General features: G+C 42.8%; 1 protein-coding gene across 1 annotated transcript in view; it reads right to left on the bottom strand.

Moving 5' to 3' along the window:
• Window positions 1-16393, bottom strand: part of LOC138205768 (NT-3 growth factor receptor-like) — a 158471-nt gene that overhangs the window by 96916 nt on the left and 45162 nt on the right. Inside the window, exon 4 of the mRNA XM_069161988.1 lies at window positions 3122-3193. Within this exon, the coding sequence (XP_069018089.1) occupies window positions 3122-3193 (72 nt within the window). The remainder of the gene's footprint in view (window positions 1-3121; window positions 3194-16393) is intronic.

Below are 16393 nucleotides of genomic sequence, written 5' to 3'. Positions count from 1 at the left end.
CCTCTGCTAGGCGTGAGTCTATTTCTGACAGAGGCCGCGGCGAGCTGAACACAGCGGGTCGGTCGAGCAGGAAGTCAGTCGGAGAAAAGGAAATAAAATTCCAGTCGATTTTCAAAGTAAAACACCCAATCACGTAACACATCTCTGAATCACCGTCTACCCTGGCGATTTTCAATTTGGAAAAGAAATGCGTTCTCCTCCTGCTTCCGGCTTTGGTATGTGAAATAGTTACACAATAAAGAGGAGGATTAATGTTTTAATCACTAAAACACGGCAGGCTGATTAAATTTGTCTGTAGTCAGCAGCACAAAGTAGGAAACAACAACAATAAACACACAACGGACTTAAAAAAGAAGCCGTTTATCAACGTTTAACCACGACAGAAGCACAGAAATCAAGGAAACATGACCAAATCAGGAAGGAAGATAAAACACTTCTACCACGCTCAGGTGGGATATGAAGCCGACTAAATGTGACGGACTGTGTTCGGTGCATCATGCAGGGAAAGGATGTCTCTTCTGTCCTCTTCGCACCAAACTGTCTTCCTGAAGTGCAGTTTGGACTGATGATGTTCACAATCAGTTTTCAGTGCAAATAAATGGATCCATTAGAAGCCTGAAAACGCCGACTGAGCAGCTGTCAGTTGTACTGAAGGTGCCGCCTGATCACACAAACTGTCCTCTGGATGAGTTTAGTGTCATTACAACCAGGTCAGTGTGTGTCTGTTACAACAACCGTGTCCATCTCGCACAGAGGATCGCACGCATTCTTCTCTGAGGAGCTGTCCTGCTTCTGATCGACAAAAATACACCTCCACACACACACACACACACACACACACACACACACACACACACACACACACACACACACACACACACACACACACCATGTATCAACATGATTTTACCATCTGAGGAGCATGTGTGCGGTGAAGGCACCGTGCGTTCGCCGCTGAATTGTTTGACCCCCTGCAGGGGTGCTGCTGGTGAGATTGTGTACTTCTGCAGCAGCTTCAGTGAAGAGCCGCTGTGTCCAAATCTGTGAAACAACAACCGAGGCTGCTCACAAAGACACGCTTTTTCTGCTGTCCTCAAACTTGCACGTCTGAAATTTACAGAAAGTGGCTGCCGACTCATATGTGTTCAAAGGACTCCAAACTTTTCATATTTCTGCAGGGTGTATTTTTCATGACATTTGCTTCACTTGTTTGGTTCAGACCTTTCTGACGGAGAGCTGTGTTTAATTATTTATGACATTTAAAATGGTTTCACCAAATTGAGTTTGGCAGCTGAATTAAAAACAAGAGACATGAAAAGGAAAAAGAGGTAGAGAGTGAAGGCATTCATGGGCATATTGTTAAATATAATATTGTGTATTGTATGACATTCAGCTTTAAAAACCTCCTAATGTGTGGAATGGTTCTTTAATCACGCTGATTGATTGTTGAATTAACTCCAGCAGCTCCACAACTAAACACATTTACACAACTGCCTGTGTCAGTAGGAGTGTGTGTTTGTGTGTTTGTGTTTTTGTGTGCGTGTGTGTGTGTATTTCTCTCCCACACAACACACTGTTGCAAACAGCTCCGGTAGCCTGAACCAGCTCACAGCTTGAAATATCACACAATTAGCATCCCAGCGGCCGTGCTTTAAATACCTCAGCTCGAGCAGCGAGGGAGCGCGCTCACAGGCTCCCGCTGACAGAACAGGATGGAGCACTCGTATCAGACCTACACGTTGATTCACAGGCTGTGGGCTCCTGTCACATCATCCACAGTCTCATTTAAAACTGCGTTCCTGAAAACTCACTGTTAAAAAAAGCAGAGGGACCAGCAGGTACCGGTGAAGAGAAGCAGCAGAATACACGAACGGTCCTCACACACAGTCAGCTATTCTGATTCATCCAGTGTGATGAGTTTTACGGGGAACTATATAAATATATATAAAATGTCACGGGTTTATTTTTTTAGGTTTGCAGTAATTATTTCCAGGTGATGCCTTGAAACTGACTGCTTGGATGTGATAAAATGCTTTTAGATGATCCGGACCAGCAGCTCCACAACACCTTCATGTCTCAACAGATTCTGCCTGCTGTCTTTAACACGGTTCACTTCATCAACCACAGCTGACAACATGAATACCGACGCTACCTGTTGACCTATTTCTTAATGACAAAAGCACAATAAAAACTGAATAAAAAGGATAAAATGATTCACAGTTTTAGTCCACAAATTCAAACTAAACAACAATGATGAGGACAGACATCCTGCCAGATGAACTAACTTCTGTTTTAGTCTTGTTCAGTGACCTGCAGCATCAGTGGAGTCTCTCTCACACACACACACACACACACACACACACACACACACACACACACACACACAGACAGACACACACATACACACACACACACACACACACACACACACACACACACACACACACACACACACACACACACACACACACAGACACACAGACACACATGTTCCTCCACCAGTCAGTCACAGCTCCTGTTCAGACATCAGTTTATCTGTTGTACTGCTGTTAATAAGAAAAACATTCATCTGCCTGACATTAATGTGAAAAATTAATCTGTTTCCTGGAAGAAGAAACACATTCATAAACTAAACTCATCAACAAAGATGAGACAATAAGCTGCAACGAAACAGCTCGAATGAAAAGTAGCAGCCGCAAAACAAAACTAAATCAACATCAGGTATTAAACGCATTTCATAGTGACTCAGATCCAAACATCCGATCCTGACTATGATAAATATCCCGCATGCTTCCAGGTGACGTCAGCTCCTCCCTGATTCATGCTACTAACAACTCACTGACAAACATAACCACATACAGGTGAACACAGCTAGATGCCACCTCCTGCAGCACTTCTCTCCTCGCTCTCTCTCAGCCAGGTCTGCACATTAACACACGTCGCCTTTCAAGCATCGTCTGGTTGAAGAGTTTTGTGTGAAAGAACCTGAAAAGAACCAGAGTTTGTGCCAGAGGGTGAAGCAGCCGCCTCTGGTCACTACAGACCGGACCACGTTCTCGTAGCTCCACCCAGGACGGTTAGAGTGCGACTGTGCTGTGAGAGGAAGAGGAGGACGACTTACAGTTCGAAGAGCTGCAGCTGGTCGAAGATCTGCCAGGACAGCGTGGTCAGCATGGGGTTCTTGGACAGGTTTCTGAGGGACAAGATAAGAAAGAGAGGTCAGAGAGACGAGCAGCTTCACCTGGACGTGGCAGCAAGGAGCTGCAGGTGGAAAAGCTGCTCTGCATGAAGCTCTGTGAGCTGAGCGAGGTTTAGATGTCCACAAGTGACTTTACATCATCTCATAACTGTTTACTGTGTAATGGAGAACTCCACCTGCAGACTGTCTCCACCTGCAGACGGTCTCCACCTGCAGACTGTCTCCACCTACAGACTGTCTCCATACACATAATGACATTTTTTTAAACAGCTTGGTGACATCAACAACACAACGTGATGTAAATGTCAACATCAGCAAGACAAGAAACACACACACACACACACACACACACACACACACACACACACACTTTACACAGTAAGAAATCCTTTCCTTTGTAACCGAGGTGATCGCATTAACACCCAACAAAAAGGCGGGTGTCCATCTCCATGGCAACGTAAAGCAAACCATGGAGAGGTGCTGGTGTGGAGAGGAGAGATGACCACTGGAATCTGAAGCACTTCAGGAAGAAAAAGATTAAAGCCTCTTGTGTTGAGATGGTGTGTGTGTGTGTGTGTGTGTGTGTGTGTGTGTGTGTGTGTGTGTGGTGTGTGTGTGTGTGTGTGTGTGTGTGTGTGTGTGTGTGCGTGTGTGTGTGTGTGTTTGTGTAACCTTCGATGAACCTCCAAAAAACGAATGAAAAGGAACAACTTTAGCTTACAACACCGAGATAACTGGTGGAGAAACTTTATTGATTTAACATTTCATGAGACTAGTTGAATGGGAGTCTTTGGAGCCAGAGTCTTTTTGGAGCCGACCTCTAGTGGCACCAGGTGGTATTGCAGCTTAAGGCACTTCCTCATCGGCCTCATTTTTCAGACCCGGAAGCTACGAACACTTTTATAAACAGCCATTGGTTACAGCAGTGAGATTTTACAGTATGACCTGGTGGTTTGATGACGTCACACAGACCGCAGGTCCTCCACTTCACAGACATAAACTGATCAATCATCACTTTTAAGAAGTGTTGACACAGTATTGGATGATTTGTTTACCCATGCACATTTTACTCTACAACTGTGGTCAATCATCATCTTTCCTTTGATCAAACCAGCACTGAAAGTGTCTTCCTGAGGAACACTGTGTATCACAGCCTGACGTATCTTCTTCCTCCGAACCACAGACTTCTGTAGTTGTCAGTGATCCACTGCTGCTCACGTGTACCTTCATTAGCATGAACACACACACACTGTTTGACTCATACAACATGCTGCTGCCACATAAACTCCCTCCAGCACCAAATATGGATTCATCCAAAAATAGTTTGCAGCATTTCTCTGCACTGACAGGCAGCTGTTTATGGAAATATTGAAAACAAAATAAAAATGAAACTACATAAATATGTAGTTTCATTTTTGAACACTTTTTTTTTGTATCGTTAAATGTGCTTTTCTAGAAGATAACAATACAATATAGGAATACGGTAAAATGAGTTTTGTTTTATTGTATTAAGTCCTGTTAAACTTCGTATGGTTATGCTTCATGCAATGCCTCGTCAATAACTTTCATCAGCCCGTTATCTAATGATTGTGATTTATTACCACTAGATAATAGAATTCATAAGTTTGGTGTCTTGAGAAAATGTGTTAATTATTTTTTGTCTTAAGGTTTAAAAAACAACCAAAGTGGAAGTTAGCAACCACAACACACTTTAACCTTTTATATATTTGTCTTCATTTCTGAACATCAATAGTCTCTTGTCTGCAAACTGACAAGAAAAGAAGTCGCAGTAAATGTTTCCCCCTCAAGAAAATCAACAAAACACAACTAATAAATCTATTCAAATAAAGAACACACAAGCACACACACACACACACACACACACACACACACACACACACACACACACACACACACACACACACACACACAGCCCTGCAGTATATTTTCTCCTTTTCATCAGAGCTTTTGTTTGGTGTCACACAATTAGAGCAGTTGATAGTGATTGCCGTCCTTCTCAGCTCAGAGGTCAGAGAGAGAAGACAGAGAGGGACGGAAATAGAAAACAATGAGTGGAAGACAAAAACAGAGGGAGGAGAACAAGAGCAAGAACAAGAGGAGGAGGAGGAGGAGGAGGAGGAGGAGGAGGAGGAGGAGGAAAAGGTGAAGCTGATGGCGCGAATGAGAAAGAGACTCACGGGAGAACAAGAGAGATGCATGGCGTCTTTCCAGAGTCACCTTCAAACATGGACAACAGGAGATGAGCCGATAATACACACACACACACACACACACACACACACACACACACACACACACACACACACACACACACACACACACACAGACACACACACACACACACATACACAAGCACATACACACATACTCACAGAGTGACAAATTGTCTCTCAGTGTTAGTACATCATGGGGACAACAGGATGAATGTCCTCTCTGTGTCGGGGGAACGATGCAGGGCTCCAAAATAATTCCTTTGATTGCATCTGACTGAAACACAGTCAGACCTGAAGTACGTCTGTGACCCAGTTTCATATTATACTCATATTAATTTCATATCTTCATATTACAAGCAGTAGTGGACAGTAAATACTGAGTATATGTACCTTAATATGGTGCAGTACCTAAACAAGTATAACAGCTACTATAAATTGTAGTTACAGATTTAAATGTGACAACAGATTTTAAAGATTAAACTGGTGGCTCCTGAACTTTGACCCTGGGAAGTGATCAAACAAATAGTTTGCAGTTGAGGCTCCAGCTCATATTTCAGATGTCTGAGTTAAAAGCCGTTCTACATAGACGAGACATTTCCCAGTTCAGTTTCATTTAAATATCTATTTGTGGCCCTAAAAGGTCAAATTATTGATCTATATTTGCCAGAAAAATGTAGGAAAAAAAAAATCCCAAAATGCTCTGATCAGACTGGTTTCCAACAGAAGCATCAGACAGATGCAGCAACTCGTGAGCTGGTGAAGAAAGAGGAGCATTCAGCAGCAGAGGAGATATTTTTCTATGAAGACAACAAATATTTGACTGATATTCACCATCTTTTGCCCTTAAGGGACCAAAATAAACCAAAAAGGACATTAGCCATGAGCTAACCAGTGCACTAAGAGACCAAATGAGCAGCTGTCCTGGTAGCAGAAGAAGAAACATCATCTTTAAAACAGACTGCAGCTGGAACATCACCCCTCCGCTGACATGAACATGGAACCGTGCTCGTATGTGCAGCGTGACGTGGACACACATCACCGACTGCCGACCGGGAACACAAACACCGCTCACATCCAGACTCACATGATGAAGATGAAGTGAGACTTGAGTTTAGCTTCATCGTCTAAACAGTGTGATTCAAACTAAAGGACGACGGTTCCATGCGATGCGAGTGTGATCAGCGACTCAGCGAGAGGCCGCAGCAACGCGACTTCAAGACCGAACACGGTGAGACTTATCAATCCTCTCGCTGATCATCTTTTCAGGTCCGATGTTTGAACAGACGTCAGACTATTATCAGTCGTTCAGAATCAAACGGTGTGATGACCCGAGGGAGCAGACGGCAGCTCCACTCTGCACACACAGTTCAGTTCAGAGGGGTTCTGCTTCTCATTCAGACTGCAGTGACACATGTGCTGTGTTCCAGATGTTGTTCTTGTGTTCCAGAAGTTGTACTTGTGTGCTAACACTCACTATTCTGAGTTCCATCAGTGCATTCACACTGTACCAGGATGAAGCACTCAAAACGGTCCAAAATGTGAAACTCTGGACACTTTTCACCCTGAACGGTCGCCATATTGGCTCTGTAGAGGAAGGGGGCGGAGCCAACAGAGTAAAGGATTTTCAAATTAAGTTGTCTGAGGAAGCTGCAGCTGTTCCTGAATACAGAAGTGTTTCTTTTTCACTGCTGCTGCTGGACAGAAGAATCAGTGTGTTTATTGAGTGTGTTAAACAGAGAACACAAAAACATGTTGATTTCTGGGTAAATTAATTGAAGCTGCAGATATTTTGTAGCTTGATGTGTTCACATGATGAGGATATTTCCGGTCAGTGCAGAACAGGAGTGTGTGATTTGAAACAACACCACTCTGTTAAAAACTCAAACAGGAAGAGTTTTTAAGGAGGGAGCAGTCATGTACTCATCAATGATCTGGTGCTCCTTTTTACGGTGTGTTGTCTGTATTTCTCTTTTGTGTTTTGATTGTGTGTACCTACTTTTGAGTGTATGATTTGGATTGTCTCCTGTGAATGTGTTGTGAAAAAAGACCAATGCATAAGTATGTGTGTGAGTCATAATGCATGTGTGGGCATCTCGCGTAACATGCATGTGATCTTCATTTATGAAAATGAGTTCAAACCTCTGAGACCAAACGACTCCAAACACAAGCAGATGAATCATTCTCCACAGTTGATATCTGAACACGTTCTCAGTCCTCAGGGGGAAAGATTGTTTGTGTGTGTGTGTGTGTGTGTGTGTGTGTGTGTGTGTGTGTGTGTGTGTGTGTGTGTGTGTGTGTGTGTGTGTGTGTGCTCATAATTCCAAGTGTAATCCAGTCGTGAATAAGCATGCTGGCACTTAACTCTGCCGTTCATCATTTGCATGATAACATGGAGACGCAGCTTGCTCTGCATGTCATCTCGCTGTTACGCTGACAAAACTGTTGCAGCTTAATGTGGACACTCATTACAGATGCTGGAACACGTAGACACACACACACACACACACACACACACACACACACACACACACACACGCACACACACGCGCACACACACACGCACACACACACACACACACACACACACACACACACACACACACACACACACACACACACGCGCACACACACGCACACACACACACAAACACACACACAAACACACACACACACAGCCGTACAAATAACTAGAGAGGGCTGTTATTGCGGTGAGGGAAGTCTCAGAGCCTTCAGGGTGAAATGCAGTAAGCAGAGAAATAACGAGAAACCCTCACAGGCCACTTGATTCCTACAGACAGACCTGAGAGTCAGTTTATTAGTATTATTATTAGGGTGATGGGTTACAGAAGAGTGAGGTGTGCTGAGGCAGCAGAGAGCAGCTGGATACGGGGAGGGCTGCTGTCCATGGTGCTGACTGTCACTGTGTGTGCAGCTGCAGCGAACCTCTGACATGTTCTTCTGTGCTTGTATTCTCTGTGACTCTATGACTACCCGGTGTATAGTTGATTAAACTTCCTCAGCACTGCAGCAGGAGTTAAACTCCTGAAGGTCAACAGAAACCGTTTCAGCTGCTCCTCAGATGCTCTTTAAATAAGTTTTTAAAATGCATCGCCGCCATCACACAAGAAGATCATTATAGAAACAACACGCCACGCTGGCAGCTCTGTAATCAGGTAGAGAAGGGCTTTGAGGTAAGTGCTAACAGTGTTCGTGCTAATGTGAGGATGTTGCAGCGTTCACCTCCAAAAACACAGAATTCTAAATCTCCCATAATGCAACTCAGTGGCATCTTTCAGTCGACCCTTCCTGGGTGGAAAATGTCGTTCACTCAGCATCCCATGAGCAAGTGTGATCTTTAAAATATTCACCATCTTTGTTCAGTGTGTAACCATGGTGATATTGGCTCGTTCGCAGCTGCTGAGGCCGACAGGAGAGTCACATCAAACTGTTGAGAGGATGATGATGATGTGGGATGAAACACACACGAACTTGACATCGACTGATCAGCTTCACCTTTCGGCTCATTCACCCGCTCCGATCCGACTCTCACCGGTGTGGAGAGCTGCCATTACAACCCGACTCTTCCATCACACCACCGTATACGTTATGCATTCAACTCTTCACATAGTTTACTGTAATGTTCCACATTTACTGAGGTGATATCGGCGCTCTCTCAGATTCCTTGTCGCTGCTCGTGTTTCTTGAAAGCTCCATCAAACACCGGAGCCTCTTCCAAACAAGGTGAAACACTTGTGTCTGACTGAAACGGAAACAAGTGGCTACGTAAAGATAGAGAGGGAGAAGTACATCCACTGATCTTTAACATCAGTGTAAACACTTATTATTTATACAGGCACAATATACTAAAAACAGTTTTGTGGCTGAAACTGAATCTTCACTTTGCTCGGCACCCTGCTGACCGACAGCCCAAAGAAAAGCAGCACATTTCTCTGCCGTCTGTCACTCCAGCAGAGGTGTGAGTTTCAGCTGTTTTGCTGATTGGATTTCTGGAACAAACAACACAGAACAAATTCAAAAAAACAACTTACTATCCAAGAAGTATCTGACCCAGAGATCCGATTGGTCAACTGCACATTTGGAAAGTGCTCAAATCACCAGAAAATATCACTCCACCATCATTGAAGCAGAATATTTTGTACGATAAAGATATGTTGTGAATTTTAACAATGATTACATCTATCTTTTTTCAATGAATTATGACTTTTGGATTTTACCATGCTTTGGAGAACTGTTAGCCTGTTAGGGTTTGGATCATATCAGCTGTGCCAGTCAGTGGGTGACACTATCTTAAAAACACGTGTCCATGGATTGATTTTTTTTTTTTCATCAGATATCTCACCTAGCTCAGTCTGGCTGAAACTGAGCAGTTTAGTGTTTTATGTGTTGTATTTATTCAGTTTGAGAAACCATCTCTAGAAAGCAATAAAATGGACTAGAAGTCCTCTCCGTTGCTAGGGTCATTGCTAAGGGTCGGCCTACTTCCTGGGGTAGTAAACATTGCGTACTTTACATAAGAGTCTACTGGCTTGACCTGTTGTTTTCCAGTTATTAGTCACAACCCATGTATTGCCATGGAAACGGGGATCGCACTGACAAAACGTTTTATATTTTGAGAAAAAATTTAAACAAAATATACATTTTTTTTTATTACATATTTTTTTGTTGGTAACTTGTATGGTTGCAATATTACACTGGAGTTAAAGCGCACCTTCATGTGTGATATTGCTTAATTAAAAAGTTCACCTTCACATAACTTATACTTTTGGGATCTTCCCTGAACTGTTCACTTGAAGAATAACAGCTATGAGTGGTGCTGCATAGAGGGCCAGAGGTGACAATACTTTTCTATGCAGTTGTCTTTACTGACAGGCTGGCGAGCAGGCAGTCATGTCTTGCCTGCGCCAGGAGGAGGGCTCCAGTTTTGCCCTCTGCTGCTATAAATGTACACACTCGTGGCGCTGGGAGGCTCTGTGGATCAAAAGCATGTTACTAAATGGCACACAGGCTGTGTGTAGGATCTCACAGTCCCAGAGCCCGGCGCCTCCGCACACGCCGTCCTCTCCGCATGCAGAGAGCGTCCTCTGCAAAGGTCAGCCGGACCACAATCAGCCAGGAAAAGGACAGCCTCCGTATTTAAAACACTCCACACACACCAAATGTGTTATTACAATTTACAATGAGCAGCGAGGGAAGTGAGTCATGACTGCGAGAAGGTCAGAGGCTCTGTGTTTATTTTGTTTATGCAGGGGTGTGTGTGTGTCTGCACATGTGGGTGTGTAAGTGTGTGTATGCATGACCACGGCGAGCCTGCGTGTAACTGCGTGTGTTTGAGTCCTGCAGCTATGAAGGTCAGTGTGGTAACACTCAAGTCCAAAAACAGCTCACACACACACACACACACACACACACACACACACACACACACACACACACACACACACACACATACACACAGGCAGATGCATGCACACACTCACATATTATGACATGCTAATAGTCACAGCACAGTGAAGCTCCCACCCGTTACCCTCCGACTGTTGTTGTGAACTGCAGTGTGTAGTCAGATTGTGTGGAAGAGGCTGTGTGTTGTGTCAGGGAGGTGAGTGTGTGCTGCATTAAAGGGACACTACAACAATTTACAATCTCCTCTAAAAAAGGATGAGGGACTCACCAAAGACAGATTTTATAACTAATTAAAGTCTTTCATGTGACCCTTCTTGCCTGATTAATGTCCACCTCTGTCCATCTACTTTCCTAAATTCATAACAATGATGTTAGAAAACTAAAGTCTGAAGCTAAATTCAAGATAACACAAATGATGTCATCCCGGTCATCTTAAGTATGATTTTCTTGTACTTTAGATAGATAAAATATATAGATAAGACCGTATTAATCCCACAGTGGGGAAAGTTGTCACAGAAGCATAGAAACACATTTAGGAATACACAATACGAAAGAATTACAATTACGTGTACAATAAAATAAGATAGATAAAAAAAGCTTTTTAAAAAAAAAAATACCAATGAATAAATACAACACACAAACTATATATACAAAAAATAAATAAGTACAGCTTGGAATGAGAGAAAGTGTCAGGTGCTATGAAATGAAATGCACTGCAAGGTTATTTTTAAAGTATTATTCTGTTTCACAAGAGTAACAGAGTTTTGTAAAGTGACTTAGCAATTACACTTTTCCCATTTCTAACATTAGTTTAGATCATAGATTGTTTCTAAAAGTGTTAAAAGCTTCCAGGACTGAAAAATGAGGCTGACGCAGAAGAGCTTTAAGCTGCAATACCATCGAGTGCCACTAGAGGTTGGCTCCAAAAAGCCTCCGGCTCCATAGACTCCCATTCAACTTCTCTCATTATATTCAAAGTCAATACATGTTTCTGTTATTTCGATGTTGTTAGCTAAAGACACAGTTTTATGGCAGTCAACATGAAAATGATCTTGTCATTAATTGGAAAATAAGCCTCAAAAAGACGTGTTTTTGGCGGCTTTCAGTAGGCGGGACGTAGTATCAACAGGTTTCCAATCAGATCAGTCAGATCCACCGCTCGCTCCTCCCCCAGCTCGTCCAAATATGGTCACTTCCTGCTCCAAACCGCTCCGAACTAGCAAGATAGCGACGATATATGCGTATATGGGATAATATGGGATGAATTGGATTCTTCCTTACATGATAACTGTAATCGGAGGCTTTGTTGCACCCTGTTTTAGAACACATTTCCTCTTTGTTTTCTGACATTCTCGTCAGACAACATTACAAGCACATACATGAACACTTGCACACACTCACCTTTGTTCTTATTACATACACATACATGTGATATGCCTGTGATATGCTGTGTTGCATCGAGCTTTTAGCCTGCATTTATGTTTCCGTTCTGGTTATCTTTTCTGGTTATCTTTTCTGGTTATCTTTTCGCTGCATTACGCAGTCTGTTGTGGCCAGTGCATTGTACATCTAGCAGTCTGCTGGGGGAGCAGCATTGGAGCCGGTGACACCAAAAGACTTAACAAACTGGTTAAGAAGGCCGGCTCCATCATCGGTTACAAACTGGACAGCCTGGAAAAGGTGGTGGAGAGGAGGACGCTGAACAAACTATTATCCATATTGGATAATCCTGACCACCCTCTCCACCACCTGCTGCAGGGACAGAGGAGGACGTTCTCTAAAAGACTCCTCCAGCTCCGCTGTCAGAAGGACAGATACAGGAGATCGTTCCAGATACAGGAGATCGTTCCAGATACAGGAGATCGTTCCTGATGCAGGAGATCATTCCTGCTACAGGAGATCGTTCCTGATGCAGGAGATCGTTCCAGATGCAGGAGATCATTCCTGCTACAGGAGATCATTCCAGATACAGGAGATCATTCCTGATACAGGAGATCGTTCCAGATACAGGAGATCGTTCCAGATACAGGAGATCGTTCCAGATACAGGAGATCGTTCCTGATGCAGGAGATCGTTCCAGATGCAGGAGATCATTCCTGCTACAGGAGATCATTCCAGATACAGGAGATCATTCCTGATACAGGAGATCGTTCCTGATGCAGGAGATCATTCCTGATGCAGGAGATCATTCCAGATACAGGAGATCATTCCAGATACAGGAGATCATTCCTGCCGACCGCAATAAGACTGTACAATAACTCACCTCTGGCAAAATCCATCACAGTACAATAACACTGTTGACTGTGTTTCTTGGTTGTTTGTATATAATATATATAGATATATACTGTACTGTATATACTGTATATACTGTGCATTTTATATTTTATATTTTGTACTGCTATTTACTGCTATTTTATTGCTTTTCTATTATTATATTATTATCTTATTGCTTCTGTATGCTGCTGTAGCGAAAAAAATTCCCCTCGGGGATTAATAAAGTAACTACCTAACATAACCTAACCTAACCTACCAAGTAGAAATAATTCCAGTCTTCTCTGCTCTGTTCTTTTCTGCATATCACATGGAGCTCAGCTCAGCCTTAATAAGAGATCATCACAGAGCCTCTGACTGATCTGCATGATGAGGACTCGACCCTCAGTATGCTATTAGCATACCCTGTCCTCTGTTTGCATATCTGTGTGTGTGTGTGTGTGTGTGTGTGTGTGTGTGTGTGTGGTTGTTATGTGTGAGATATAATAAAATAGACGAACGATGTAAAGGTGAATCTCTGCTTATGTTAAAACCAAGCGGTGCCCAACAGTGCCATCACCCGTTGGTTTGTGAACATTATGAAGCCTCGAATTCGGATTTTGGCCAGCATCATCTTGTTAGTTCGGAGCAGGATTTTTATTGAATTAGAATTTTATGAGACTAGTTGAATGGGAGTCTATGGAGCCAGAGGCTTTTTGGAGCCGACCTCTAGTGGCACTCGGTAGTATTGCAGCTTAAAGCTCGTCTGCATCAGCCTCATTTTACAGACCTGGAAGCAACGAACACTTCTCTATACAGTCAATGGTTAAAACAAGCAGATTAATGAGCGGTATTGTGTCGTTGCCTCGTTTAAATAGTGTTTTTTTTGTTGTCGTTTGTTGTATTTTGCCAGTGCCCGTGCTTTGTGTTTTTCTATTTTTGTAAGTAACTGGGAGACCACTGTGTTTGCAGGATTTCACCACAAAGTGCTGTACCCCAAAAAGTTCAGATTTTATTTGAGGGTGAAAGTAAGAGTACGTTTTAGAGTTACGTTCAGGGCGTTGTATTATATCTGCATTATGTCAAAGTGTCTCTGATGAGGAGGAGAGGAAGAAGACGAGTCCCTCTGCTGCAGAGGAGGAGTTCATAGAAAAACAACAGAAACTCAGATAATGCTCACATCGATGCTTCAGACATTGTAGGTCAATATATTATTTCACAACATTTAATTAATAGAAAACATGGAGATGGAACTTCGAGGGGTCATCATTGATGGATCTGGGCTTTTTTTTTTAATCCAAAATGACCTGCAACTTCTAAAATACGAGCAGATATTAATGGTATCTTTAGCATTTGTACCTGCATTTATACTGTAAGTGTGCTGGTGATATGCCTGCTACAAAATGCTATAAACAGTGAATAAATAATGGATATAAAGAGTCATTTTGCAGCAGAGGTGTGTTCCTCCCGTGGCCTCTGCTGCCAGCGTCACTGAAGCTTTCAGCGATTCAAACATTTCTACAGCACTTCAAACGACAACTTCAAAATCCTCTGATGACAAACAAAAAAAATGCATCATCACCGGTTTTAGTCTGCCTCAGTCTACCTGACTCTCCACGGGGGGGCTCCGACACACACACACACACACACACACACACACACACACACACACACACACACACACACACACACACACAACTCTTCATAACAAACCTGACTGACAGAATCAGTAAAAAAAAGCGCATTAAAATTCATGACTTCTCGTTTCAAAGGGACTCTGAACAGTCGTTTATTCCCACACAGAATTTAACAGGCAGCTGTGGAGAAAGAACGAGCTTTGAAAACATGCGTGTTCAGACACACATGCATGTTTCAGCTGTTGAAGGGCATGTGGATCCACGTTCATTGGTCGCAACGCAAATCAAGGCCTTTTAAAGCCTTCAAACCAATGGGAGATCTGATTAGCACGGCGTTCACTCCACAGTGTGTCAGGGCAGTGACATCACTGGTGGGTGTGGCTACAGGTGCAACAAAGGCATCGCCTTATTTGACCAAGCCGTATGGATTTGCTGTGTAGTGCAGGGGGGAGGGCTGGTACCGGTACCGATACCTTCACTTTGATAATGGTACTTTTACTCAATGACAATTTTGTTGAATCTATTTTTAGAAAGAGGAAATGACTCATTATGATGCAAATCTTCAGTTTTCATGCATTTTAGAGGGGGAGAGTTTAACCGAGTTCAACAGATTAAGCACCTCACATTCAAGTTATTTTAAATGACATATTCTACTGATGTTCCCTAAACGCCTCACATAGAAGCTGTGGCTTGGTGATACAATTTACAGACGTCCCATGAACACCTCGCATGCTCAGTATAGACACTAGCCCTTCCAGCTGCACACAGAGAAGCTTTCTGTTGCATCAGCGCAGTTCAGACAGGTGCGTGGCCAAAAACTACGTTTGAAAAAAGAAAAATAAGGAGATTTAAGCTACATACACTGAAACTGAGTGATTTGATGAGCAGACCGTCTGAGAAGAGGCTGTTGTACTGACTGATGAGATCTACTCCTGTGAACACAGCGAACGTTGTGTGTTGTAAAACAAAGACGAGTTGGTGTGGAAACAGTGTCGGGATCAGAATTTGGCAAAACATGATAAGGCATCTTTTGATGCTATATACTATTGATCATAGTCGGTTGGTGCCTTAAAAGTATCCAAGTTCTGCTGGGTCAGAGTTTAATTAACTCTTCAAATAACTGAAAATGAATCAGCAATTATTCTAATAATAAATTTGAAGTTTAATAAAAACAATAAAAACAACTTTTACACTGAAACAGAAAAATGTGATCCAAATTCCAATGATCATGACCTGTTAGATACAACAGGGAAACACAGACATCATCCTTCACTCCATTTATCTCCACCTTTACCATTGTTACCATGGTGACAGTGAGGCTATTAGTGCAAGGCCAAAGAAAGAACTTTAATTTTAACCAACTAAGAGCTGAGGCCATCACTCACTCTTTCACACGCATGCTCGCTCGCTCGCTCTCTCACTCACTCACTCACTCACTCACTCACTCACTCTCACTCTCACTCTCACATTGAACATTAAGAGCTCCCATATCTGTGTTGGAGGACGATGTGTTCGTTCTGTTTTTTTTTATTTTCATCCCATTTCCACTCAGCCACTTCTTGGGAGACATTATAAAGATGACAGTAACCCCCTCAGGACGAAGGCCCATAAATCATCTTCACTGCTCCTTAAAGAGACCTACAGTCCAT

The sequence above is a fragment of the Embiotoca jacksoni genome, unplaced genomic scaffold (assembly GCF_022577435.1).
Source record: "Embiotoca jacksoni isolate LCO1_2020_lvr unplaced genomic scaffold, fEmbJac1.0.p SCAF_3, whole genome shotgun sequence".
Classification (NCBI taxonomy): Eukaryota; Metazoa; Chordata; class Actinopteri; family Embiotocidae; genus Embiotoca; species Embiotoca jacksoni.
Note: the sequence above shows the minus strand (reverse complement) of the source record. Positions and strands in the feature narration are given on the sequence as shown.